The sequence below is a fragment of the Notamacropus eugenii genome, chromosome 1, assembly GCF_028372415.1.
Source record: "Notamacropus eugenii isolate mMacEug1 chromosome 1, mMacEug1.pri_v2, whole genome shotgun sequence".
NCBI lineage: Eukaryota > Metazoa > Chordata > Mammalia > Diprotodontia > Macropodidae > Notamacropus > Notamacropus eugenii.
This window is the reverse complement of record NC_092872.1, coordinates 155,382,039-155,407,587: the sequence shown is the minus strand read 5'-3', so window position 1 is coordinate 155,407,587 and position 25,549 is coordinate 155,382,039. Positions and strand designations below refer to the sequence as shown.

General features: G+C 37.1%; 2 protein-coding genes across 15 annotated transcripts in view; one reads left to right on the top strand and one right to left on the bottom strand.

The window, feature by feature from the left end:
* The window catches only part of TTC23 (tetratricopeptide repeat domain 23), a 141,331-nt gene that overhangs the window by 109,111 nt on the left and 6,671 nt on the right, over nucleotides 1-25,549 (bottom strand). For 3 of the 9 annotated variants that reach the window (XM_072617040.1, XM_072617048.1, XM_072617046.1), the window contains exon 2: nucleotides 16,777-16,852. The exons of 1 other annotated variant lie outside the window; for it this stretch is intronic. In XM_072617040.1, coding sequence (XP_072473141.1) covers nucleotides 16,777-16,818 — 42 coding nt within the window. In that variant the 5' untranslated portion in view covers nucleotides 16,819-16,852. Of the gene's footprint in view, nucleotides 1-2,381; nucleotides 2,518-2,541; nucleotides 3,251-14,525; nucleotides 14,703-16,776; nucleotides 16,857-25,549 lie in introns of those variants that run through there. 5 more of the 9 variants (XM_072617042.1, XM_072617044.1, XM_072617041.1 and 2 more) reach the window with 5 other exon arrangements.
* The window catches only part of LRRC28 (leucine rich repeat containing 28), a 180,728-nt gene continuing 159,015 nt past the window's right edge, over nucleotides 3,837-25,549 (top strand). The window contains exons 1-3 of one of the 6 annotated variants that reach the window (XM_072617051.1): nucleotides 3,837-4,294; nucleotides 12,539-12,760; nucleotides 21,698-21,721. In XM_072617051.1, the coding sequence (XP_072473152.1) occupies nucleotides 12,593-12,760; nucleotides 21,698-21,721 (192 nt within the window). In that variant the 5' untranslated portion in view covers nucleotides 3,837-4,294; nucleotides 12,539-12,592. Of the gene's footprint in view, nucleotides 4,295-5,255; nucleotides 5,467-6,266; nucleotides 6,384-12,538; nucleotides 12,761-21,697; nucleotides 21,722-25,549 lie in introns of those variants that run through there. The other 5 variants (XM_072617049.1, XM_072617050.1, XM_072617054.1 and 2 more) reach the window with 5 other exon arrangements.

Here is a 25,549-nt window from a genome sequence, read left to right as displayed (position 1 = left end):
AAAGGCATGGAGGCAAAAGATGGAATGTCATGGGTAGAGAAGAGCAAGGGTGTCACTTTGACTGGAACATAGAGTCCTTGAGAAAGACAAGGTAAATCAGTCTGGAAAGGGAGCTAGACTGTGCAAGATCAAATACAAGATTTTTGTATTTTATTCCAGGGCCAATAGGAAATCACTTCTTCAGCAGAGGAATGATATGGCCAGACCTATGTTTTGGGAATATTAATTTGGCAGGCGTATGCATTGAAGAGGGAGAGATTGGAGGCAGGGATGCCAATTAGGAAGGTATTACAATACTATAAGTAAAAGGTAATAAGGACATAAATTAGGGTGATGGCCATCAAATACAAAAGATGTTGTGGAGGCAGAATCAAAAATACTTGACAGTTGACTGGATTTGGGAGGTGAGAAAGAGAGGACAATATGAGTGACTAGAAATTCCACAGCTGGATTTTCATTTACTTTCTTTAAGGCCTTAAAGATCTTTTTTCAGTCTACCCTTTAGAGCAAGTAATTTTATTATCAGTTTAATTTGAATGGTTCTAAGATCTTTTCCCCGGAGCAGGTTTTGACAAGAGGATGGTGGTGTCTACAGGGGCAGAGAGAAGAGAAGCAGGTGGAACAAAGTGAGTAAAGAGCCAAATGAATTAAGAGGTCTAAGATCTGAAGATACATATCTATTATTTCACAATTTTTCCTTTTGCTGTCTCTGGCTGAGGATAAGAGTACCCAATCATGGAATTAATCTTCTGGAAGTGATAGCTTCTTCTTTACTAAGATATCAGCAATATCATTATACTGCACCAAAAAACCTTCTATTGTGATTCTAAGGGAGAGGAAGAATGCATTTTATATTAAATATAAAGGGACCCAGTAATTTTCACTGCATAACTGCATTTTTACCTGTCTCTCTCCACCTTTATAAAGGTGTTATTACTAAAAAATGAAAATAAACGTGTTTCATTTCAATCATAAAATAGTAAAAAAGATGCTTTTGAAATGAAAAAAAAATGATGCATCAGGATTCATTTTATTCAACCAAGAATCCATTACAAGTATTAAATATGAAACATTAAAACACGTAGAGGTCTATAAGATCAAATATTAATCTGCCATTTTCTACAGTTGCAATAACTTGTAACAGGTCTCTCCTTGTTTCTAGACTTTCCTCTCTTGTATACTTCTGCCAGCTAAATTTTGAAGCCTCCTATCATTATATAATTCCTTTAAAAATAAATGACCCAGAACAAAACAAAATCCCACCAAAACCAAAAATTCACCTTCAACAGCTTTTCATTGCCTTACAGAATAAAGTCCCCAACTGTTTATAGAGCCTGGCATTCAAGACTCTTCACAGCCTGAGTCTTGTCCACTAGTGCACAACATAAAGAACTCTCCACTCCAGCCACTCAAGTCTTCAAAGTTACCAAAGCACATTTTTGCTCACATTTTTTCCTCTCCGTTCCAACTCTATCCTGCCACCATTTCCCTCCCCATTTTCTAATCTGAAATGCCCTCCATCTTCCTCTCCATCTTGCTAAATCCTACCCATCCTTCAAGGTTCAGTTTATTTTCTAAACCAATTAATGCTTTTTCTCAGCATTTCAGACTGTGCTAATCTTTTCCTTCCCTAATCTTAATCATACTTAAATACTCTATTGTACTATTATTTAAATGTTTTGTGTGTGTCAATTGGACTACAAGCTCTTGAAATGAGGGGTTCTTGCCTAAGGTTTATTTTGTAGCACCCCGTACAGTGCTATGAAGGCAGTAGATACTCAGTAAAAATTTCTAGAATGCATGGGAAATGTTCTTAAAATACCATATCCTAGGAGTTATAAATTGGTGCAAGAAATAGCCTTATCTTTTATGAATCATAGTTTTTGATATTGAAAAGTTAGTCATAATTTTCTAGCAATAAATCTGCTTCTGTCCTCTCATTTTGGTTTCTTTTGAGGTTATTTGTCAGATTTGTACTTTCATTTACATAAGGCCAGTCAAAATCACAGGAGAAAAAAAACAAGAAAAAAACATGGAATTAAGGATAAAAAAGGGCACACAATTTGAAGATCCATGTCTTATTCTGATATTCATTTCTTTGTTTTATAAATTTGCAGCAAAATACATTATAAATGTATTTTCTATTTATTATTTGGAATATATTTCATAGAAAGAAATATCCTTTAACAACAACAATACACACACACACACACAGATAGTGTGACCCTATGAATATCAGCAAGGCAAAACAAACAAAAATATAGTAAGGTGGTCAAAAATAATCATTCTTCTTTTTCATAATATTTTAAAAATTGCTTTGGACACAATATTCCCTACTCCACCCCACTCCCCAACACTTGAATATAAAGAGAAATTTATACCCTCGCAAAAACTTGTTTCTTGATTTCCCTTGATTTCTGTCCTTTAACAATTCACTTCTGTTTATGTCTGACAGCGGTTAGAGTTCTTTAAATTTAGAGCGAAATCCTGGACAACTTCAGGAAACAGACAACTTTGCTATAAATCCCATCATCTACTTACATTGGACTCAGAAAAACTGCTCCATTTCACTGTGAGGCAAATTGTACCACTGACTACTTGCAGCTTTCCAAGTCACTTAAATTACCGCTTTATAATTTTAATCGTTCTTTAGGTAGATTAATGTCCACAGAAATGACTAAATGCAAAGCGCTTAAAACTAAACTTGGACAACAATCATTTCCTGGAAAAGCAACTTGTTATTTTACAAAGCTCAGGACGAGGGAAGTGATTGATGCAGCTTTAGCCAATAAGGAACAAAAGACCTGAGTTATCCTTTCCAGTCAAAGTTTGTAACCCAATCCTTGAGAACCTAAGGCGGGAATTTTAAAAGGGGATTGGCTTTCTCTTTTCCTAGACCTCTCCTTAAAGCTAAATCACATCATTTGAAAAAAATAAACTACTTTTAAAAGTTTAAAAATTAGTAACCAAGATGTGTTAGGTGCTTTTGTAAAAGACATTAAACGACAATTCTCAAATCGAGATGTTATGGGCTATAAGAGCATTGATCTATAACTGGAAAAGCTCATCTATTCCACCAAATTTTATTTATTTATTTTTAACAGAAGCTTTAGAGGCACAAAGATGATAACTGACCTACCCAGCTCAGGTGGTAAATAGTAGGGCAAGGTTTTGAACTTAGTTCCTCTGACTTTGGATCTGGCATTTTTCCACAAGAGGAACCTTGAGTTGTCACTATTACTATTATTTATTATAAATTTAAACAGAAATAATACTATACTTTGATTAGAAAACTCCATTGATTAATTGTGGTTGTCAGTTTCAAGGAGTAAATTTCTAATAATCCATTTTATTAATATATCCATATATCCAGACACTTTTGCTACGCACATTTTGAAAGAAAAACGCTTCTGCTCACATCAGATTTTTTAAAATAGGAAAATGAGTCACTAATACTTTATTCTTTTAAAACTTTGTTCTCCCAAACCTAGCATTAACCTTTTTCATCCCAGTAAAAGTGAAAGTTTGGCTAACGGTCACATTTGTCTATTACCCTTTATATTGAAGAATATCAATGTAGCAGAGTTAAAGTAGTTCAATTGTTTTGTGCCTTTTGAGCAAACCTCTTGACTTAGGGACGGAGGGGTGTCTTTCTTTCCTCAAATGTTAAATGAGCACAACTCTACTAACCCACCTCTCTCTGGATTGGTTTTTTTGAGACTCAGATATAATGTATGTAAAGTTCTTATACTTTTGACGTTTTAAACAACTACAAGTATTGTTCCATTCCATCGTACAAATAATTAAGTTCTTGGAGCCAGAGTTGTTGGGAGTTTAGTGCGCAGAAAGCACTGACCGGAGTCGGAGCCCAGCTGAAGCGCCCGTTCTGCAGCAGGGCGCTGAGGGATCACTTCTATCTTTCCTGCTTGTTTTCTCCTACGTAAAACGATTACATTAGGCGGCCCCTCGCTGTTTCCAATCTGTGACCCTTTGCTGGATCAGTGCGCATTGTACAAAAGCTTAGGTTGTAAAAGCCCACGACCGGCATGAGGGAGTTCACGTATACTCCGGTTCTCACAACCACTCTTTCCGCTAGGTAACTTCAGTATTATGACTGCCATGTCACATGTATCCGCACAGAGGCTTCAAGAACTCAAGCAGCGTGTCTACGGTCACCCGATTATTAATTTGCTTTGCAGAATTCTGACTTCAAGTTCAGGGTTCTTTCCAATCCAAGGAGGGCTCCGCAGAGAAATGCCGCCTGTGCCTTCACCCACCCTTTGCCACAGTACAGGTAAGAACGGGGCGTGCTCTTCCACCTTCTCGGTCCGCTGTCTTGGAGCCTGGCTGGGCACGGAGAAGTGACTGGTCCTGGGTCATGGGGTCTTCTGGGTGAAAGGAGAGCCTGAAATCCAGGCCTTCCCGGTTCCGGTGCCCATTCCCTCTCCAGTCCTACTAGCTAACACCCGCTTAGGGCCTGCTGTGTGCCAGGCACCGTGCTAAGCTCTTTACAGCCAGCCGTGCCTGCCTTTGGGGATGCTAGACGGCTCCCCGGAGAGAGGAAAAAAATCATCTTTCTGAGTTCAGAGGTGGGCTCTGACGCCAGCTGGCTGTGGGACCCTGGACCAGTCGTTTCACCCGGATTGCCTCAGTTTCCTCAGGTGTAAAATGAGCAACAGAAGGAAACGGCCAAGCGCTCCGGCGTCTTTGCCAAGAAAACCCCAAATGCTCGTAGGGTTGGACTCGACCGAAAAACAATGCGCTTCCCTTCTGGTATTTGATGTTTCTCTTGTATTAGCAAAATGCGTTACCCATGGCTGTACCCTAAGTGGGGAGAGAAGGGTCATGTTTGGGTCCCGAAATGAGGGGGCGCAGCGTGAGAAAGCAGCTCGGGCCCTCCGGAGCCCCTGCCCTCCGGTGCCCCTGCCCTCCTCCCTCCTCCGGGCCGCCATTCCGTGGTACCAGAGGGAGGGCCTGTGAGAACAGGTTGGGTTAATAACCATCCGTTCCCAAACCCTGCCTGCCCCGTTTAGCCCTGCCCAAACTGAGGGCCCGGGACAGCACAGGACAGCAGACCAGACGGCAACCTCTTTGACACATGAAAACAAAGACAACTACGGGGCGGGGCTGAGGCGGGAACGTCGCGCTCTCGTCTGTCGGCAGATACCGCGAGAACCAGGTTCTCGCTCTCGCGAGGCTTCCTTCCTCCTCCTGCCCCGCCTCCTCCCGCCTAGCTCCCCGCCCTGACTCCTCCCCCTTCCCCTCTCCTTTCCTTCCCCCCTCCGGGAGCGGATCCGGGGGGCGTGAATCAATCTGAGCTGGGCCCCCACCGCCCCTGCCCCCGCCCCCGCCCCCGCCCCCAGACCACACGGCTCCGCCCCTTCCCCTCCCCGCCTCCCTCGTCCAGGGGAGCTCAGCCTCGTCTCGGGGAGAGCCCGGGGCCGCGGGCTCCGGCCAGGAGTGGATGTGAGTATTTCTCCTCCTCGTCCTCCTCGTCCTCGCCTCCGCCGCCCCCAAATCCGGCCCTCCGCCTCCGCCTGGCGGGGCTGCCCTCGGAGGGACCGGGGCTCGGGGTCCCAGCCGGCCCCGGCTCCCAGGTGTCCCCCACCGAGCCTTCGCCCCCGCCGGGACTGACTGGAAAGAGCCGTTTCCAGGTCTCGTCTGCCCCGACCCCGCCCGGGCCTCTCCGGCCGCTGTCCGCGCCCCCATCCCCTCGGCGCCCCCGCCCTCTGCCTCCGAGAGCGTCCCCCTCCCTGGAGGCGCCCAGCCTGCTCACTGCGGGGGGGCTGTCACGTGAAGGGGGTGTGCGTGCGTGTGTGTGTGTGTGTGAATGGTCAGACACAAGCTGTCACCCCTGGAGTTGTTGGCTAGTTGTAATTAGAAAGCTGTCAGTGAAGGGTGTGCGCGCGCGTGTGTGAATGGTCGGACACAAGCTGTCACCCCTGGAGTTGTTGGCTAGTTGTAATAATGCTAATAGGAAGACTGTCCATGAAGGGATGTGTGTGTATGTGTGTAAAGGGCCAGACACAAGCTGACACCCCTGGAGTTGTTGGCTAGTTGTAATAATGCTAATAGGAAGACTGTCCATGAAGGGATGTGTGTGTATGTGTGTAAAGGGCCAGACACAAGCTGACACCCCTGGAGTTGGTTGGCTAGTTGTAATAATGCTAATAGGAAGACTGTCCATGAAGGGATGTGTGTGTATGTGTGTAAATGGTCAGACACAAGCTGACACCCCTGGAGTTGTTGGCTAGTTGTAATAATGCTGATAGGAAGACTGTCCATGAAGGGATGTGTGTGTATGTGTGTAAATGGTCAGACACATGATGACATCCCTGGAGTTGGTTATAACAGTGCTCATGAGAGGACTATCTTGCGAAGGGGTGAGTGTGTGTATGTGTACATTGTCATATAAATGCCGATATCCTTGGAGCTGGTCGGCTAGCGTAGTAATGCTAGATAAAGGGTTGTCCCATGAAAGTGTATATGTTTATATGTTTTGAGTGTGTGAGAGTGTAAATGGTCATACCCATTTTGACACCCCTTTTCCTGAATAGAAGACCTAGAGTTGGTTGGCTAGTGTAGCAGTACTAATTAGGAGAGGTGATAGCCTTCAGGTCTCTAGTGTGGTATGAAGCTTCTTTCCAGGGAAGGAAACTTCTTTCTGATGACCACTTCAAGAAAAAAAAATACTCTTTTCCTTTTATAGGAGGCTACTAGGTCACACAGTATATAGAGCACTGCGCCTGAAATCATGAAATCTGAAATCAAATCCAGCTTCTTAATTCAAATCCAGACACTTAATTGTGGGTGATCCTGGGCAATTCCCTTAAATTCTTTCTGCCTCATTTCCATCAACTGTGAAATGGAGATAATAATAGTACCTACCTGACAGAGTTGTAAGGATCAAATGAGGTAATATTTACAAAAGCACTCAGCACAGTGCCTGTAGCATAGTAGGCACTCAATACATGTCTATTCCCTTCCTTTTCTCCTTTCAAAATGGGGATGGGGTGGGGTGGAAGTTATAACAAGAACATTCATTAAGGTATCAGGGGTTTGATTTTTTTTAAAGAGGATATAGCTTCATAGGATCACAGATCTAGGCCTTATTCAAGCCTCTCATTTTACTGATGAGTAACATCAACCATTTAGTAAGTGCTTACTGTGTTCCAAACTGTGCTAAGAACTGGGGAAGCAAAGGCAAAAAGTTTCTGTTTTCAAAGAACTTATATTCTAATTGAAGAGATAACATGTAAATAACAAGATATAAATAAGGTTATATATAGAGAGAGTAGATAGATGGAAGGTATTCTGAGAAGAGAAGGCACAGTGAGGAAATTGAGGCTCAGAGATTTTAAGTGACTTGTCCAAGGTCAACATAGTAAGTTAAGTATCAGGGGCAAGATTGGAATCACATCTTCGGGCTCTCTGTAACCTAGAATGAACTATATCTTATTCTCAGTTCTCTGGTAAAAGCTTCTAGAGAAGAGGAATTAATTAAAATGTCATAGTATTTTGGAGTTATTTGGTGAACTAGTCCAAACCTTTGCCCTTCCTCCCCCAACCCCAGTTTAAACATGGGAAAAGTGTTGGTCATAATCTAGACATGCGCAATGAAAGCAGGCACATTGTCTTTTTTCTTTTTTACAAAATTTACCTCCAAATTATTGAAAAACTTAAACTCTTTGTCTTTATCATAGCCCCACTTATTGACTCTGAAATGACTTACACGGTTATCAGACTCAGGAAAAAATGACACTAATTTATCTTGTCCTCAGAGACTTGGTGTAAAATCACATTTCTTAGTATGTTCATGGCATAAATACTCTCTAGAATTTTCTCATCATATTTGATCTTATTTCCAAATTAAAACGTTCAGATTTCTATTCAAATCAATCAACAACTATATATTATGTACCTATTATATGCCAGGCATTGCACTAAGTGCATTCCATTAAAAAAAGAAAGCACAATGAAACATATTCAGAAGGCACCCTATTGGAAGACCTACTGAATTCTCATTGTGTGGATTATATCCTGTAAGTGATTAGTAGTATTATTTATTTATCATCAATAGGAATGTTTATGTATTTTGGTGGAATCGCATATTTCATTGTAGCCGTACATGAAAATAAAAAGTAGTAAAGAGAATATTTGTAGTGTATTTTGTAGTTTATAAATGAAGGTTATGCACTGTGGAATTATAGAAACAGTAATAGGTGTTATTAGTGTAGTATAATTTTATTTTTTGTATCAGTCACTGATATGACTACTTCATAATTGCAAAATCTTAAGAGACCTTTAAATTGAAAGTAATTTAATAGGGCACATTAATACTTTTGAGAGTCAGGAAACCTAGGTTCTAGTCTTCTGTTAACTTGTAGGTCCTTGCACAAGTCATTTGACCTAATTGGCTCCAGTTTTCTTACCTGGGTCGGGCTAGAGAATTCAGTTTAATTCAACAAGTATTTGATTACTTACTTTGTGCTAGAGTCTGTGGATGCAAACCATTGGGGAATAAGGATAAGTATCCAATACAAGGGAGAAAGATAAGTACAAAGAAAAGACCCAGGCAAAGTAATGTGAGAAATTTTAGGGGAGAGATCACTTTTACTTGTGAAGGAGAGAAGAGGATTAGGAAAGATTTAATGGGGAGATGATATATGAAGTGGACCTTGAAAAATAGGATGGACTTAAACAGAGAGAAATAATGAAGAGAGAATTTATTCCAGGCATAGAGGATTTAACAAAGCTGCAAAGATAGGAAAGGGCAGAAATTAGAATGAAGAACAGAAAGTAGTCCATTTTGCTGGAACATAGACTATCCAAAAGGAAATTGTGTGAGATCAGACTAAACAGTTTAGGTTGGATTTAGACTGTAGAAGGCTTTGAATGGCAGAGTCAAGAATTTAAACTTTATTTAGTAGACACTAGGGACTAACTGAAGGTTTTTTAGTAGAAAATGATAACTTAGCAATGCATTAGGAAGATTACTTGCCATTGATACGAAAGACTGTTGAGAAAGGGGCAACTTGAAGGCAGGAAGGGCAGTTAGAAGCTTTTTAACAGCAGTCTAGGGGAGAATAAATGAAAGCCCAAATTAAGGGTGTTTTAGTGAGGGTTAAGAGTGACCTGAGATGAAAGATTGCAGAGGTAGAAATAACAGAACTTTGCAGTTGATTGGATGAATATGGATGAAAAAGGAAAGATTAAAAAATTACTTCAGGATTATTAAATTGGAAAGATAGTGGTGCCGTTAATAGAAATAGGAGGGATGGTTTATTGGGGAGGAATAATGAGTTCAGTTTTAGGCATGTTTGAGGTCCAAAATGGTCAAATCAGTGAAGCATTTATTAAACACCTCTGTAACTAGTGCTTAGCTGTGGGGATTCAAAGAAAAGAAAAAATTCCTTGTGTTGAAGAGCTAAAAGTTTACTGGGCAAGACAACATGAAAACAGCTGGGATTAAGGAGGATTGGTTAAAAAAAAACTTCCTGTAGTTGGTGGGATTTTAGCCAGAACTTGAAGGAAAATTGGGAATCTGGGAGGCTTAGATGAGGAGGGAGAACATTCCAGGCATTGGGGACAGCCAGTGAAAATGACTGTAGTGGAGTGTCTTGTGCAAGGAAGCTAGTTTTACCAGATTGAAAAACAATTGGGACTGAATAAAAATTGTAAAGGTAGAAGGGAACAAGGTCATGAAGGGCTTTTGAAAGCCAAACAATGAATTTTTTTTTGATCTTGGAGGTGATTGGGAGCCACTGGAATCAAACTGAATGGGTCAGGGAGGGATGAACAATCAAACCTATCCTTTAGGAAGATCAGTTTAAAAACTGAGTGAAGGATAGACTGGAATGGAGAGGAGCTTGAGATCCCACTTGTGGATTATATTTCAGTAGTCCAGGTGTGAGGTTTTAAGGGTCTGTATTGGGGTAATTGGCAGTGTCAGAGGAGAGAGAAGGAGTCTTATATGACATGGTGAAGGACTTGGTTACTGATTATAGGAGGTAAGAGAAAAAGGATATAACAAGGATATAACACCTAGGTTGTGATGTTGGTGTCTTTAGCAGTAATTGGAAAGTTAGGAAGAAAGGAGGATTTGGAGAAAAGATATGAGTTCACTTTCTAACATGTTGAGTTTAAACTACGAAATGTCTAGTTCAGGGTGTCCAGAAGGCAATTGGAGTGGTTTATGAGGTTAGGGCTGGATTAGTAGATCTGGGAATCCTTAGAATCGAGAGGTTATTGGAGCTGATAAGATCACAAAATGAAATAGTATATGTACAGCCTAGGATACAGCCCTATAGGATACCTATAATTAACAGATGTGGCCTGGATGAAGATCCCAGAGTGATCAGACAGAAAGGAGAACTACTTCAGGTGCATCTCTATCCAGCAAGCCATTGAATAAAATGGGATTGGTTAGGGTTGATTTTGAAAGTCACCTGCACAGGAGTGCTAACTGAAGTCATACTCAGGTTTCATCTGTGTCTGTGAGTCTGTGGAGATTCTGTAGAGATCTGTAATCTCCTTAGTTTTCTCCTTGGAAGAAGATCACAACCTATCCACACCTGCCCACCCTGTGCAATTCTTATTGATGTCTCCCCAAAATTTGTCATGGGACACCACCCAAACACTGGAGGCCTTCCTCACTTTCTCTTATTCTGAGGGCACCAGTGGAACATTTGATCTGCCAACTTGTCATTCCTTACTCTTGCCACACGACTATCCCATCTTCTCTTCCTATTCCAAAGTTTCTTGATTCCCTTTATTTCTGTTTTTCTATGAAGTTTCTTATTGGTTATGTTTTGTAGCTTGCTTATACTTGCTTTAGAGAACTTCAAATAAACCACTCTATAGTCTTAAGTATATAGGACTTTTCTGACTCTCTATTTGGTGTGGACTTTGCTTGTGCTTCAAATAATAATATAAAGTAACAGTGTAGATAGTGAGGTTCTAGGATAAAGAAGAATAGATTTACAGTTGTAGGCCAAAGGAAGAATGATCTGGGCTTCACTCTCTTCTGGCTTGAAACTTATTACAGGCATAGCTCCCCCTCCTCCCAATTTCCTTCCATTTGATTTGTTCTCATTTCAATATAAAGATTGCCTTTTGTATAAAATTATAGAATTTTAGAGCTATTAAGGAACTTAAAAATGATCTATTCTCCTCATTTTACAGAAAAGAGGAACTTATGTCTCAGAGTAGTAGTATATCTGAGGTCATACAACATGTCCTTTATAGATTTAGGTAAATGATCAGGTACCAGAAATACTGGAATGCATTTAATTCCTGTGTTGTACTAGTAACATATATGAATTTTCATGTTACCTTTCAATAGAGTTATGTTGTTTAATTATTAGAAGTAGGAATTTATCTATTACTATATATTAAGTATATGAAACTCATTGAGGAATCATAAATTTTTTTGTTAAGTAGTTAGCAGGGTACTCTGAATATGCAGATAGTTTTAAGTAAGCTAAAATTCATGATTTCCAAAACCTTTCGTTTATTTTCAAAAGGAATTTGGAAGAGTAACCCAAGAAATTGAGCTGAAATTCTTAGATTGAAGAAAAGGCAACTTCTCTGTACCTGTATTTTTCAGTTCCTTGAATATTTATGGAGTTACATGAATGATAGTATGTGATAGAATATTTGGTCTCAAAGCTAGAAGGGATCTAAAGAAGTTCATTCTTCTGGTCCAGCAAAATATTAACTTCATTGAGGAGGTAGCTGAAGCCCAAGGAAATAAAATGAGGTTCTAAGATTACATAGCTAGTTGGTGGGGGTAACTTTTGGTGGGGAAGGTTAGAACTTTGATCTCCTGTCTCCTAGTTCAGTGTCCTTCTGTCATTCAAATAAAAATAAGCAAATAAATCTGTGATTCCCAGAATATGTGCATTGCTCATTTCTTCCCAAGAATCCTCAGAACTAAGAAAAAGGAAAAACAAAAGATAATTAGAGAAACTGGATAGTACTTAGGAAGTGAAAATATAAATGGGATAAGTGAAAATTGATCACATCCTGTAGTTTATTGAAATGTTTTAGACATGTTGAAGGAGCTATTTTGAAAAAAGAAGTATAATTTGCTGATTTGATTTTTTGTTTCCTTTACTTGTGTGTGTATGTGTATTTGAACCTTTCTAAAAAGGTATTATGCACATTTTATTAACAAAATAACTATCTCTAACTGCGTTAAATGTCCTGATCATTTTGTTTTGGTCAAGCTGTGACTTTATTTATTAAGCTATTTATGTTGAGATATCTTTATATCTATATCTATATATATGTATATGTATAAGATTTTGATGATTGAGAAAAGTCAGAAAGTACATCTTTTAGTAAATTTTATTTTAGAGTTTGAAAAAGTCTTTATAAAACTTTGGATAAGATGGTTGTTAGTTTTAAATTTTTTAGTGTCTTTATTTCTTATATTGGTTGTAAGTCACCTAATATACTAATTTGTATAATGATATATTATAAATGCTTATAAGAGGTCAACTATAATTTTAAAATTTTCTTGCTCTCTCTTTAGATCGTATTTTACAAGATGTAGTGCTGTAATGTGGCTGATGGGACAGGTTCAGTCATGGCATCAGAACTTTGTAAGACAATCTCTGTGGCGAAGCTGGAAAAGCACAAGAATTTGTTCTTAAATTACAGGAATCTGCACCATTTTCCAATGGAGTTACTGAAAGATGAGGGCCTGCAGTACTTGGAAAGACTCTATATGAAAAGAAACTCCCTTACAACCTTGGTATGAAATGCACGTAACACTATTGTATTTTTAAATATTTACTCATAAAGTAATGCTTGCCAAAATCAGAGAGTTGTGTTCTAGGGATTTTTATACAGAAATTTATTTCATAGTGTACATGGGCAATACAAATACATAATTCACAACATTTTCTTACTTGGCTTATAGGATCCATTTATGTTGTTTCGTTGTTTGTGAATCATTCCATTTGGTACTCACTTCAATAGACTATTTATTTGGAAATTAAATCTTCACATCCTATTATCTTTCTACCCTCCCATTTGTGGAGAGACTGCCTTAACATGTGGTTAATATATGTCAACAATTAAGATAACATATGTTGAATATCAATAGTGACCTGAAAGTGTTCTGAAACACTTAGTGACAGAGAACTGGCTACAGAAGACATACACTGGCTATGTAGCCCAGGGCAAGTCAGTTAACCACCGAGGGTCCTGAGCAACTCTTTAGGACTATGTGTTAAAGAACAGGGAGAATGTGCTAATTACAAGTTCTCTATAACAGTGAAATAAGAGGTCAGGCCCACTGCCCCCTCTTCCTTCCGTAACTCTGCTGTCGCAGGCAGTGAACATTTATGTATCTTTTGTTTGCAGGGCTTACTACATTATTAGAAGCATTACATTTTTAAAAAGCATTCTTTTGAGTTAGTATTGCAGTAGTCATTTTAGACTTTTGTTAACTATTCTGTCCTTGTGTGTTGAGCTTTTTCAGAGTTTATGTTAAATTTAACATAAGTAACAAAATAAATTTAACATAAATAAAGATTTATTAAATACCTACTATATGCTGGACATTTGTCTTGGAGAAGATATAAAGGGAAATAAAATGTCTCAGTTATGGTAGAGTATAAACATTCTAATAAGGGGATATAACACATACACAAATAAACATAATACAAAATAGATCATAAGTGCATGTAAGATCTGTGGATGAAAAGATCATTCCCAACTAGGATGATCAAGATAGTCTTCATTAAAGAGGTAGCTTTTAGACTGGATCTTGAAGACTTGAATTTCAGTAGACAAATGGAGGAAGAATGCTTTAGGCATAAAGAAGGTGTGGGCAAAAGCTTGGAGTCACTAGTGTGGGATGTGTAAAGAGTTGATGAGTAGTCCAATTTAGAGACAGAGTACTTAAAAGGAGATATTTTGAGACAAGTTTGAAAAAGTACAGTAATCTCAGATATAAAAAGAATTCATACAAGTGCCATGTGACAAACAATTTTTAGCCTGACTTTCTTATCTTCAAGTGTTTATCATGAGAATTGAAGTATGAACATTACATTGTAGAACTTTTATTACTATTAAACTACAAGAAACATTTATTAAATATGTAGAGAGTACTGTGCTTTTCATTGTAGGAGATCAAAAAGTTTAGAAAAGGTAATCCTTGCCCTCAAGAAACTTATAATGTAATAGAGACATCACCAATAGTGACAGGGTTCAGAGAAGGAGGGTGTTACATTACTCCTGTAGGAGGGTTGATGTAAAAAATTTTTAGAAAGCTTCCCCCTTTTCTAAAAAAGCTTCCCTGATCTTCCTGTTCTGTATAGCTGTTATCTTATCTCTTTCTTCTCCTTTACTGTTAAACTTCTTGAAAAAAGTTATTTTATACCATACTTCATCAATACCTGATCTTTCTTTAGTGTTTCCATACTTTCTATTGAAACTAGTTTCTCCAAGGTAACTTTTTTTAAATTCCTCATTCTCCCTGAACCTTTTCAGTTTCTGACTTTGTTACTCACTTTTTGGAGGCTCTGCTCTCCGTCCTTGGCTTCAGGGCTCCTGGTTCTGTTTCTCTAACCTTTTCCTCTGTCTCGTTCACCTGACTATGTTTGCTGTATGATGGAAGCAAATGATGGAGAGATCGAAGATGCATCATAGTAAGGGCACTGATAGCTGGAGTGAGGTTTGAGAAAGGTCTGAAATGAATGAGATCAAGGAGGCAGGTAGAAGGATTAGCATTAGGGAGTAGTTGGAATATTTTTTCTGTTACCAAAAGGAAAAAGGAAAGAAAGCGTGGTAATGTTGAAAAAATTTGAGAAATAAAGGATGGCTGCTCAAGGAATTCATGTTAGATGTCTTCTATATTTTTTAAAAAGGTGGTAGGGCTGGTTACTTAACTCTAAATGCAGGGATAAGTAGTGTTTAGGGGATGAAAGGAAAAAAGAAAATTTCTGGGGGAAATTAGGTAAGTCCGTAAGGGTAGAGTAGAAATATTTTGAGCAGCAATTAGGGTCTAACTGGAATTCTGTATTATGAATTTGCAGCAGGAGAAACCGTGTCAACTTGATGGGCAGCAGAGGGACAAGGGATTGCAGGGAAGGAGATAGTAGAAATGGAAGTGACAAACCCTCAAGTCCAGGATTAGCACCAATCACACTAACTGATATTTATATTTCCCTTTAAGGTTTGCAAAGCACTTCACATAGATTATTTCATTTGATCCTCACAACAATCTTGTGAGGTAGATGCTCTTATTATCCCCATCTTACAGAAGAGGAAACTGAAGTTAAGAAAGTTTGAATGATTTTCCCAGGGTCACCTAGCTAGAAAGCATTTGAGAATCTTGAATCAGGTGTCTAAGACCATCTTTTTATCCACTATGCTGCACTGCCTTCCAGTAGGCAAATGAAGCTGGAGTAGGATATGGATTGGTCAGGAAGCCAAAAGGAAAGATAAGGATGAAAAGTAGATTTGGTGTGAATAAGAGTGTTAGGAGACATAGACTTAATATAGTACAGGAAGCAGTGATTAGAAAGTAGCATTTAGAATGTCCTGATCTTGAACTTGGTACAGTTCCAAAAGATGGTGAGGTCTGACTTTGTCAGTGGGTGCCCGAAGCGAAGGAGGAAAAGAGAAGGAAAATCACGAGAGTTGAGGAAGTGTGCTGTCAGATTGTCAGAGAACTTGCCAAACTGAATATATGAATCTTGGGAGTAAGGTAAAAGGGGATGAGATTGAGTAGAAGATGTGAGCTAGGTGTTCAGTTTGTTTAAAAAGTTGAAAGAATGACCTGGAGTTTGGGAGATGACAGCAACAAGTGTGGAGAGAGAGAGTGATAGAAGTCAATTGTATGAACCTTGAATCAACTGGATCAGTAAGCATTTATTAAGCATTATAAGGCATTATGTTAGGCACTTGGGTTACAAAGACAATGAAATAGGCTTGCCCTTATAGAATTTTCATTTTGTTGAAAGAGACTATATATATGTATGTATTCTAAAGTAATTTCAGGGAAGGGGAGGTCTGAGTAGTAGGATCAGTAATGTTCTTATGGAGGTAATTAATTCTAACCTCTCAGAGCTGAGTTGTAAAAAAAAAAAATGGATTCAGAGAGTTGAAAATGAGTAGTAAGTACATTCTAGGTTTAGGTGGGAAGGAGTGAGTAGTCTAGGTACATAGATGAGAATTGAATATCACATATCAGTCAGAGCTAGAAGGTCAGTTTACTTGGACTGTAAAATATAGGAATGAGAATATTGTTTAATAAAGCTGGAAAAGGCAAGTCAACAAGCATTTTTTAAGTACTTACTATGTACAAAGCATTTTGCTAAATGCTGGAGATACAAAGAATAAAAATGTGTTGGAGCCAGATTGTGGATAGTTTTATATGTGAGGTAGAAGAGTTTGTATATAATCCTAGAGGAACAAGGAATCACTGAAGTATATTCCATATGGGAATGACATGGTCAGACCTTTGCTTTAGGAAGATCACTAGCAGCTTTATAGAGGATGGATTGGAAAGAAGATAGATTGGAGCAATAGTCATGGCTGGAAGTAGCATTGGAAGTCCAGAGATCATCTAGTCATCCAAACTATCTTGTCTAATCTCCTGATTTCACAGAGGAGGAAACTGAGATCCCACGAATTAAACTAAGTAGCAGAGCTGGAATTCAAATGAAGATCCTCTGCATCAGAATTCAATGTGTCTTCCATCCCACCACACATAGATGAAGTTATTGATATGTATTGGAGTAAAAAGCTTTACATTACCTTGAAAATGCTGGGTGCTGGGAGAAAGCTGTGATACTGCATTCTTTTCTATAGTAGTTTGAGGATGACAGGAAACCTTGGGTGGAAGTAACAGGTGGTGGTGATTAATAATCAGCATTTATATAGTGCTTTAAAGTTTGCAAAGCACTTTATTTTTTCTTTTGATGCTTACAACAACCCTTTGAGGCAGGATTCAAACTTGGGTCTTCCTGACCCCAGGGCTAGCCTTCCATCTACTCTGCTACCTAGCGGGCTAATTCCAGGGTCTACAAAAGAAAGAAAGTAGATGACTTGGAAGAGACAAGAGACCTTGATTTATCCTGGCAAGAGACCCCAACCTCCCTCACTCTCCTAGACCATATATCTGTGTCCTTATTCTAGTTCTTCAGCTTCCACTTTAATGGAGCCTTTACTTAAGGTTATAGGAGTAATCAGTAATATCTTGGATTTGGAGAATCCTTGATGTCGCTGCAACGGACAGTTTTCTGAATATATTTTCATATAGAATGCTATTAATTATGGTGGGTTAAGCTTTAGTAAGGGAGGCAGGCAGGTGGTTCATACAGTGCATACAGTGTGCACTGAACGTAGGGTGAGGAAGATCCAAGTTCAAATTCTGTTTCAGACCCTTACTAACTGTATGACTCTAGGTAAGTCACTTAACTTCCCTGTGCCTCAATTTCATCCACTGTAAAATGGGGATAATAATAGCACCTACCTGAGAGGATTGTTGTGAGGATCAAATAAGATAATATTTGTAAAGCACTTTGTAAACTTTAAGGTGTTGTATAAATGCTAACTACCATTATCACTGTTGCTAATTGTTATTTCTGTTGTTACTTCTACTTAACTCTGTATAATGTGTAAATTAGATATTTATGACCTGACCTGCCAACTGAAGCTCCATTTATGATTTTATTTCTAGAGGAAAATTTGTCCCAAATTTCAGGTGACCAACGTACAAACAAACTTTTGGAACACAATCTTTTATAAACTGGGACCTGCCCTTAAGGGCTTTCTTAAAATTATGTCACCCCTGTAGTTGTACTATCAATGGCTATATGGCATCTTTGTAAGGTAATATAATTGGATATAAGATACACAAGTCAATACTGTGCAGATATTTTCCAAAAATATGAACCCATTGTTCTTTATTAGCTAAATATCACACATCAAATACCATTATGTTTGTTAAATCAACAAATACACATATTCAGCACCTACAATATTATGTATATGGTGCTAGAGGCTTCTTTGTACTAGATGCTTCAGAAATTGATCTTGGAGTCATCGCTCCCAAAAACTATGTTGTGAACTAAAGGATCATATGTCTTACAATCTAGACTTTCAAATAGTTGACCTGATATTGTAGATATTTTGTGTAACTAAAGAATTTTGAGTTTTTGTATTTTTTGAAGTAAATGCCACTTATCTAACCAGGGCTCTGTTTTTATCACTCAATCAATTATTTATGTCTTATCAAAGTATATTAAGTAGAATAGTTGTCCTGTCTAGTAGACTTGAATTCAGAAGATCTGACTGTGAGTTCCCACTCTGCCACTTAACTTTCTAGGCAAGTTATTTCATATGAGGCAGCTAAGTGGTCCAGTAGATAGCACTGTAGATCTGGAGTCAGGGTGATCTGAGTTAAAAATCCAGCCTCACTTATTAGGTGTTTGATCCTAGGCAAGTCATTTAATCTGTACCCACCTCAGTTTCCTTATCTGTAAAACAGATTATAATAGTGTCTGCCTCCAAGCTCTATTGTGAGGATCAACTGAGATATTTGTAAAATGCTTTGCAAACCCTAAAGTGCTACATAAATGATGTTTATTATTGTTAATTGTGGACTTGTATTTCTTTATCTGAGAAATATAGGCATTTGATTGGATAATGTTCAGGGTACTAGATCTAGTGTTGATATTTTATCATTCTTTATTTACTTTTAAAATTTTTATTAACAGACTAATTAGAAAGACTAAGAGATTTATCTTGGTTTCACTTGTGTGAGATGGACTTGTTCCTTTGAGTCACTTCAACTTTTTAAAGAAATATTTTCTGTGATTTTCAAATTTTACTTATAATTCTAACATATGATTTATCTTTGATTTACAAGGATATTCTTTATTTTTTCTGTTTTCCTGAACCACATGGATTTTTTTCATTTTTAAAGTGTATTTACATGGATCTGTGATTTTTCATCCATATGAGTACATCCTCTAATAGTTAAATTCACAATTCATTCTTGCCTTCTTATCCTCTGTGACTTGTGTTCTTGTCCCCCCCATAAATCCTTCACAATGGTTCTGTTCATTGTGTTGAAGACCTTCCTTCAGACCTCTTGACATTGCATGCATATTAGTGAAGCACATATTCTATGCTGTGCAGCTAGCTACTTGATAGGCCTATATTTTTTTCTGGTCATACATATCTACACAGCTTCTTTTCCTCAGTTCTTTGATAATATATTGGAACCTTCTCCCATTCACCTTGTGCTTTTCTATTGCATGTGGATGACCAGCAACTCTAATTCTTCAAAGATTGTGGCATTACATGATTTATAACCATCCAGTATCACAGGAAGGATTTTGATGCTAAAAAGTTGGGCCTTTGTTTCAGGGAAAAGCTGAGGGTCATTAGAAGAAATGCAAATTTTTGAAGGCCCTCTAGGCTTCTCGACTCCTACTCAGTCAGTACTGAATTCAGGTCTTTGTTTATCTTTAACACCTATCCAAGATGTGATATACCAGTGCTACAGGTTGTCCATACAATTGTATGTCTTAGTAGGACACAATGAAAAGTATATTATGACACAATAATCCCTGTTAATAATGTTGAATTTATAACTTCGTTCTGATGTATATAGTATTGGTTTTGGTAATGAAAATACAGCCTCCTTTAGCATATATTTTAAAAGCAATTTTTACATTAATATAATTGAATATAAAATTATTATCTAGATCCTGAGGATTTAACAATATAATAATATCCCATAGTTGTAATATCAGTGGAGTTTTTTTTAAAGCTATTTAAATCTATCTTCAACCTGACAGTGAAGAGAAAGTTGTAATAATTTGTCCTTTTGTTGTTGAAGTTTTGGAAAACTTAGACCTATTTGTTTTATAATGTGTAGCTAGTTTTCCTCTTGTATATGACTTCATAACTTAAGTGAGTTTTAGTGGAAAGGAATGTGGCAGCACTAAATCTGTCATCTGATTCTCAGTGTAGTGGAATGTAGAATGTAGACACCCCAGAAATAAAACTTTACAAAGAGTTGTGGGACATTATATTTAATGTTTTAGAAATTTGTTTCTGACAGAAACATGTCTGTAATGTAATCATCCAAAACTTCATTTTAAAAATTTGTGATATAGTATATTTTCAGAGTTTTTCCCTCTTTGTCCAAAATACTGTGAAAATGATGTGTTTTGTGATCCCTTCCTTGAGTAGGCTATTTGCATAATCTTATTGGATGACCACTTGTTGAGTATGTTATAAGAGGATGTTATTTTTCAATTATGAGTTAAACTAGGGCCACCAAGGTCTTTTACGACTCTGAAAGTCCATTGATTCTGTGATCTCCAACAGATCTTAATTTGGGTTTTAATGAATCCAAGGCCCCAAATACTTGCATCATCTTAATGGATGCACTTTCAAGGATTTAGTTATTTGGGGTAGATTCTTCAAAGCATTTTTCTCACAATAACAAAATCCCAAGAGTTTTAAATATTGTATGTCTTTAATGAAATTTATTTATTTATATAAAAAAATTTACTCATGTGCTTTACCCTCCTACATTTTCTTTTCCTTATTGAATCTCCTGTGCTACTAATTTACTGGTGTTCTGTGCAATAATTTCTGTTTTGCTAGCCTTGAAAAGCAGACAGAGGTTCTTCTACAGGCTGGAAATCAATGGTTATTACTAATTAATATCTGTAGCACTTCACAAGGCAGTTGTGAGGCCCAAATGAGATTATGTATGTAAAGGTTAAACAAACCTTAAAGTGCTGTGTAAATTTTAGCTGTTATTTTTATTATTACATAACTCTTATACTATCTCCAACAACCATTTCAATATGTTATTGGTTTAATTTAAAGGTATCTCCACTCTGATAGTGAAGAAATGTAATTATGTTTACCTAGCTTACATAAACTTCACAATATGATCACTTTACTTACTATTTCTGATCTACTTTATTAACTCATTTTTTTACCATAATTTATACTTTCCAAGTAATTGCATTTTGCATAGGCACAAAGAATCTAAAAGAGGAATTTTTACCTCTTGAAAATAATATTCAGTTAATAATTTCAAAACAAGATCTTAGAAAGATACATTTTAGGAGTAAACAGCTTGTTCAACTTTGCTTTCTATTCTTAATGTAGAACATTTTTCCCTTAAAATATTTTGCATTTATATGGAATAACTGTATAACCATAATAAATATGAAAAATAACCATAACAAATGATACATTTCTACTATATAATAGCCAGGTGTAACTAATGTAACTAAAAACTCAGGATTGCTTTCATGACTTGGTAAAAGTCAGTAAAAGGATACTTTAATAAAGATCTTGATTTGGAGTAAGTTTATGACATTTGGTGCCCCTTTTATAAATTGCTGCTAATAAATGGTATTCTATGGTATTTATTAACTTTGTAGTAACCATAATTATAAGATAGTTGCCTGTCCCCGTTTACATTCAGAAAAAATTTTTTGAAAATTTTGCTAGTTCTTCAGTTTGAAATTTCCTAGGATTGTAGAATTTTAGAATTTAAAGGGATCTAGCACAGTGCTTGATTTACGCTGCTCTTATATTTTAATATTTTGTATTATAATTATTTGTTTATATATTGCCCTGCTAGATTGTAAACTCTGTAAGGGAAGGGACTTTATCTTAATATTTCTGTCTTTTCCAGAGCCCATCACAGTTCCTGTATTTGGTAAGTGCTCAGTAAATGAAATGAAGTTGAAGAACTCCTGGAGATCCTGAAAAGTCCAGGCTCTTCCTTTTACATATAAGAGACCAGGTCATATAACTAATAAGTGGCAGAGGGAGAATTGAAATCCATTTTTATTTTTACTCGAAAGCTAGTGCCATTTCTACTGCAGTATTGTTTTTCCTAGGGAAATGAGACAGTCATTATTTTAGGGTTTGGAAAGCAGTTTGATTTCACTTTCTTGTCTGTTTCAACGATTTTTACCTTTCTTGAAATCCTCTTTTGAGTTGGACAAATGAGAACAAAATTCATAATCTTAAGACTCTTTAGTATAATGTTCTATAATAGGGATTTTTCTTATTTGACATGAGATACTATAGTCAGACACTGAAAAGGAAACAACCCTAAAATATGATTTGATCATGACATAAGGATTTCCTAATCTCAGATGTATCAGGCTATTGTAAATGTAAGGTTCTGTGTTCTAGAACTTCAGTGCATAGCTTGCTCTTGCTTTCTTTTCTCTTTTAACAAACTATTGCTTATCAGTTTTTGAAGTTTTTATATCAAAGAGGCATAACTCTACTAAATTTTATTTCTTTATTTGGGAAAAGAAACCTTAACTCTAAAAAAAACATTTAATTATGCATATGATGTGACCATATCATCTGGAAAGTATTCTTCCTAGTTATTTTTTAACTCTTGCTGTAGGCAGAATTTAATATTACCACAACTGCTTAAGAGTTCTTATGAATTTTTGTGCCTGTTAGGACTTTTTTGAATGAAGTTTATTACTGTGCTGTTCAAAGTAACAGTTTCTGAAAGGAAGTGAGAGCAGAGATTCCTACAACATGATATAACTACTTCATTACATGGAAGTGACTCTGGATTTTCTGGAAAGCCATATAAAGCAGGAAGAGCTTCATTTATGAGCCTGTTAGACTCTTAAGTTTTGTTGGTTATCTGAAGACCAGCCCAGCTAACTTGAGAAAGACGTATTACCAGATTGGAATTATCCATAGAAATGGAATAATCTGTGGAATTGGAACAAGCCATAGAATGATCAACTTTTTTGCCCATAGAAAATCCAGAAGACTATTTAAAGATGCAGAGGGTTTGTGATCAGTAATGTAAAGGAAATATCCTCACCTAATGAAGTCATAGCTCCATAAAGTACTGAAATAAGTACTTTGATTTTGAAAGCCTCAGAATAGAAATCAAATTACTTGAGTCAAGATTAGAATGATTAGAACATTATTGAAAGGCATCATGGTGGAAAAAGTGCTGAACTTGGAATTAGGAAAGACCTGGGTTCATTATACCACCTCTGATGCTAGTTGTATGACCATGGGCAAGTCAATTAGACTCTTCTGAGCTTCAGTTTCCTTATCCATAAAATAAGGTTATCCCTATTGCATCTAAGGATCTAGGGATATGCAATAGGAATATCCTATGTGTAGTACCTATCATTTATATCCTAAAAATCTCTATTGTTTTTAAAAATCTATCACAAAGTTGCCAAGAGGACCAAATGAAATAATGTGTAAAGTGTTTTGTAAAACATGAAACATTGTATGAATGTCAGCTATTTTCACATTTGTAATCTAGCACTTTATTTTGAATTACAGTATCATAATTTCAAAAAAATTCTATCAACCCAGTAGTTTCCAGTAAATGATTGTAGTAACTTTTATTAAAATGGCTTAAAATATATAAATAGCGAAAGGAGCAGTGTAGATATTTCCTTCAAGCTCGCTATGTTTCTATTATACAAAGAACTTGAGAGCAATAATGTGAAGTGTCAGCAGGTGGCAGCCACAGCTTAGTCTACTTGGCTTCCTATGTCTGTTGCATTCTTGGCACCTAGTCTAGTAGTTTAAAGAAATTAAAGCAGTAAAATAAGTAAAATGACATTTAATTAAGGCCCATAAACTTATTCTAGTAAAAACAAAATGTCAGTCTCTGCTTGACTGTTCGCACAGCAAGTAATCATTCCGCTAGGAAACAAAAGAGTGTCGTAAAAGTCAGACCAACAACCAACTAAAAAGTCAGTGGGCTCTAAGTTGTCCAGATACTGATTCATGTAGCTACAATGTTTGAAAGTATATCTTCATCAGAAAGGTAGCCAACATGTGCCTAATGTGCCTTTTCCTACGTTCATGGACAAGTCTTTCTTTTTTGAATGACAGACATAAGACTTGAACTTTTTTTATGAACCTTGTAGTCAGTTTTCTCAAATCTTTCAAATTTATCTAGAGACATAAGTAAACCTAAATGCATAGCCTGAAAATACACACACACACACACACACACACACACACACTCTCACACACACACACAATTTCAATGTGAGAAATAACAGGAAAATATTCTGTAGAACTGGATAGATAATAGTGTCAGTATCTGATCAGTTAATTGTCATGAGATTTTAGTGTGTTACGTTGACAGCAAAGAAGATTTCATGGATAAAAGGACTGTTTTTAGGGTGAGGAAGAACTGGATTCAGGTTCTTTGGAACATACTTATTAATTGCATAACCATTGGCAAGTACATCAGCCTCTCAGTATCCTCAAGAAACCCTCTACAACAATTATTTACAAGTTTGCTACTGATATATATTAGTGAAGGGTGTTTCCACACTTATCCAATGTCAATGAACAAATGATGGCAAAATACTGGGGGGAAGATAGCAGCTTTTCAGAATTGGAAAGCTCAGGAACAGAGAGTTTGCCCTTCATTAGCTAATATTACCACGTTAGCAATAATGCCTTGAACTTAGGATAATTCATTGCACATAGTAGCTACTTAGTGTTTGTTGAATGAATGAAGAATCATCTGAATTAGCATCCTTTGATCACTAAGAATGAGATATCTATGAGTGTCCCCAATAACAAATTCAGATTACTGTATCTATATAAAATATTGAGCTGATCGTTTAACGTATTCCCAAATCTCATTAAGTTAGTGTAAGTAAGCAGTCTATTCAGCTCAGATTGAAGCTTCTGGATTAAGAAAAGTTAATCCAGAAAGACCTATCGCAGCAGCCTTCTTGAATGAGTAAAATACAGTTACAAACAGTGTGAATAATATAAACTTGACTCTCTGATACCACTTTTTATTAAGTGACCCTAAGTATTGTGAATATCATTGACAAAGGTAATTTGTGCAGGGGGAGTGGGGCTACGATTAAAGAGCCAAGGTGCTATTCAAGCTTAATAGGGTTGTCCTCAAAATGCACAACTAAGGATTATGTCATAGGATTTAAAATCTTTACACTCAGCTATCTGCAAAGAAAAGAAAGACAGTCACTACCATATCTTGTCATTTTCTCTAAGTGAACAAATTATGACAAATCCTTTTGAACAGATAACTAACTAACTATTTATATCCTTCTTCCTTCGTTTGGAAACCCCTCCTTCCCTTTCCATCTTCATCTGTAAACAGTACATAGAAATCTCCTGTGATTCTACATCTAGTTAGTGGATATCCTGTTTAATCCATTGTATCCAGGGGCCAGTGGTGGGAATGAGAAGCCTATTTCTATTCTATGTCCATTTTATTAATTATATTTTAAGTAGCCATATTTGAATATCCAGTCAAAGAACTCCAAGCTTCCATTAAACAGCTTGTAGTAATTTCTTCAAACCCTAAAGATATGAGATAATTATTCAGAAGCTTCTGTATTTTGATGACTATTCTTTGGAAGTTTATGCTCATAAAAGACATGCAATTTTAGAACACTACTATGAAACAGCAAAGACCTTAAGAGATACAAGATGAGACAGAGAGAGAGGGAGAGAGCAAAAGAGAGAGACAGAAAGAGAGAGAGAG